At 54.0% G+C, this 2614-nt stretch overlaps 1 protein-coding gene across 1 annotated transcript in view; it reads left to right on the top strand.

Annotated features, from left to right (window-relative positions):
- Positions 1 to 1552: 1552 nt before the first annotated feature.
- The window catches only part of PCYOX1 (prenylcysteine oxidase 1), a 22397-nt gene continuing 21335 nt past the window's right edge, over positions 1553 to 2614 (top strand). Inside the window, exon 1 of the mRNA XM_024756393.1 lies at positions 1553 to 1724. Coding sequence (XP_024612161.1) covers positions 1553 to 1724 — 172 coding nt within the window. The remainder of the gene's footprint in view (positions 1725 to 2614) is intronic.

The raw sequence follows: 2614 nt of genomic DNA, 5'->3' as shown, positions 1-2614 counted from the left end.
CCTCATTTTTTTTTTTTTTTTTTTTTTTTTGCGGTACGCGCGCCTCCCACTGTTTTGGCCTTTCCTGTCGCGAAGTACAGGCTCCGGACGCGCAGGCTCAGCGGCTGTGGCTCATGGGCCCAGCCACACCGCGGCATGCGGGATCTTCCCGGACCGGGGCACGAACCCGTGTCCCCTGTATCGGCAGGCGGACTCTCAACCACTGCGCCACCAGGGAAGCCCTCCCCCTTTCTTACTGTGCTCTACTGGCTGTTCCACAAACATGCCAGGCATTTTCCTTGCCTAGAAAGCTCTTTCCCTAGATATTCACCTGGTCCACTCTCTCACTTACTGCAAACTTTTGCTCAAATGCCATCCTGCTCAATGAGGCTTGATCTGACCATCCTATTTAAAATTGCAAGCCATTCCCCTTTCCTCTTTCCCCACCCTACATGATTTACTTGTTTACTCTAATTGTCATCTGTCTCCCTCCACTAGAATGTCTGTGTCATTAGAATCAATATTTTAAAAAATCAATATTTTCTACTGATTTTTCTCAAGTTCCTGGAACACTGCATGCCACTTGGAAGGAACTCAATAAATATTTGTCCAATAAATGAGTCCTTTTTTGTAGTGGATTTTCTGCTTCCTTTCTCCAAGCTTATCCTTTTTTTAAACCATAATTTTATTTATTTATTTATTTGGTTGCCCTGGGTCTTAGTTGTGGCATGCATGTGGGATCTAGTTCCCTGACCAGGGATCAAACCCAGGACCCCTGCATTGGGAGCTTGGAGTCTTATCCACAGGGAAGTCCCTAACCTTTCTTTTTATCCAACTTGTTTTCCTTCCATCCATACTGTTCTTCATGTTCATGTACTAGTTTTTTCTTTTCCTTTTTTTTTTGACTGGGTGGGGCGGTATTTTAATTACAGAAACAGGATCATATAATACCCATCACTCAGTCAGCAGATTTTCTCACCTAACAATACTAGGACAATAGATACTGATGTTACAAATCTTTTTAATGCTTGCATAATGTTCCAGCATATGAGGTAAGTACACTACTTTCATTCATGTTTGTCACTGTTTTTCCACTCCCTTCACTTTGGACCACCCCATCCCTGGTCTCCCCCATTTTTCCTTCTACCTAGTACCATTTACCCATTCATCCTGTACCCAACAGTCCCGAACATAGTGATCACTCAGTAAAGTGTGTGTTGCACCCCTGGTCTGTTTCTGGCAGCGATTAGCTGTGTGCATTGTTTGAGCGAGAGCGACTGAAGGGACAGAAGGCGGCATGACTGAAAAAATTAAAAGCTGGAGTGAGCCGCCTCTGGGGCCTTCGGTCTCTCCCTGAAGCAGCGTGGGCTTCGGAGGGGCAGGGCGGGCTTAGGGGACCGAGAGGACCGGGTTGGCAGCTCTTCGAGGGAAGGGTGGCCCTGGGGTGTCAAGGGCGGCCGTGGGGTGTCAAGGGCCTGTGCGGCAGAGCGGGATAGGTTGGGGGTGGACCTGGGCGGGGCTTGGAGGGGCGAGGCCAGCCAGGGGGCGGGGCGGGCAGAGAGCGCAGACTCAAATGCGGGCGGACAGCTGGGCTTTCCAGTCCGACAACAGCGCTTCGAGAGTCATGGAGCGCACCGGTGGGCGGCTCGCTTGCTCGACCGTGGGGCTGTGGCTGGGGTTGTTGCTGCTGTGCAGCTGGGGGTTCCCTGGGGGCGCCGAGCCACGGGCCCCGCCGGAGAATATCGGTAGGCGAGAAGGAGGCGGCGCGCGGCGGGGGCGGTGGGAGCGCGCCCCACGCCGGGCGGCCGCTGCCTGATGCTCCAGGCCGGGCACCCGCGACTCCCGCCGGGCTGCGCAGAACGAGCTCCTTGCGCAAGTGGAGCTCTTCCCGGTTCGCACCTTAGGACTGCTTTACGTGCCCCAGGGACCGCTCTTTCCCGGGCGTGGAGACTTGCCCACTTGAGCAATGGGCCGTGGAGGGGGGCGACCCGGGTTGGCGGGCGGGCGCCAGGCCTCCCTGCAGCCCCTGAGTCGGAGGCCTTGGGCTCCGGGGAGGCTGAGGCCCCTCCCGCGGCCTTCCCTTGCTGCACTTGTTGGGAGATCAGTCTTCTGGCTGGTCCGGGAGCGACGGGCCAATTCCGCTCTGCAGATGAGAGGCGCACGCGGGCACAGCACACCAAGCAGCGCAGATAAGCTGACCGCGCTGGCCGCGTCTGCTTCCAGTGATGGGCTGGGGCGCCCTTCCCCCGTCCGCTTTGCTGAAGTCGGCCGGCTGGCACAGTCCCCTGGCTTGCACAAGTTCTCTGCCTAGGACGACTACACAGCCGAAACAGTCACTCTTTTAGTTTGAGTCGTTTTGGTTGTTTTCCCCCTGTTTATTATGTTTTTTTTTTTTATTCCCCTTTAAGCCGTGTCCTTTGGAATCATTAACCTGTTTACATTAACGAGACGGAACAAATCAAGGCAAAAATGGCGGCCACTTTATTTGAAATGCGTCCTGGAAAGGCCCCGCCTCCTCTGTTCCTTTGCATTGGGCACAAAGAAGGGTGTGCGGCGGTCCACTTGGTTCTTCCGCAACGAACTGTGAGAATCTTGGGCCATCTGGCAAAAAAAAAAAAAAAAAAAAGGGAAACTA

Source organism: Neophocaena asiaeorientalis, unplaced genomic scaffold, assembly GCF_003031525.2.
Source record: "Neophocaena asiaeorientalis asiaeorientalis breed wild unplaced genomic scaffold, Neophocaena_asiaeorientalis_V1.1 scaffold303, whole genome shotgun sequence".
Classification (NCBI taxonomy): domain Eukaryota; kingdom Metazoa; phylum Chordata; class Mammalia; order Artiodactyla; family Phocoenidae; genus Neophocaena; species Neophocaena asiaeorientalis.
Note: the sequence above shows the minus strand (reverse complement) of the source record. Positions and strands in the feature narration are given on the sequence as shown.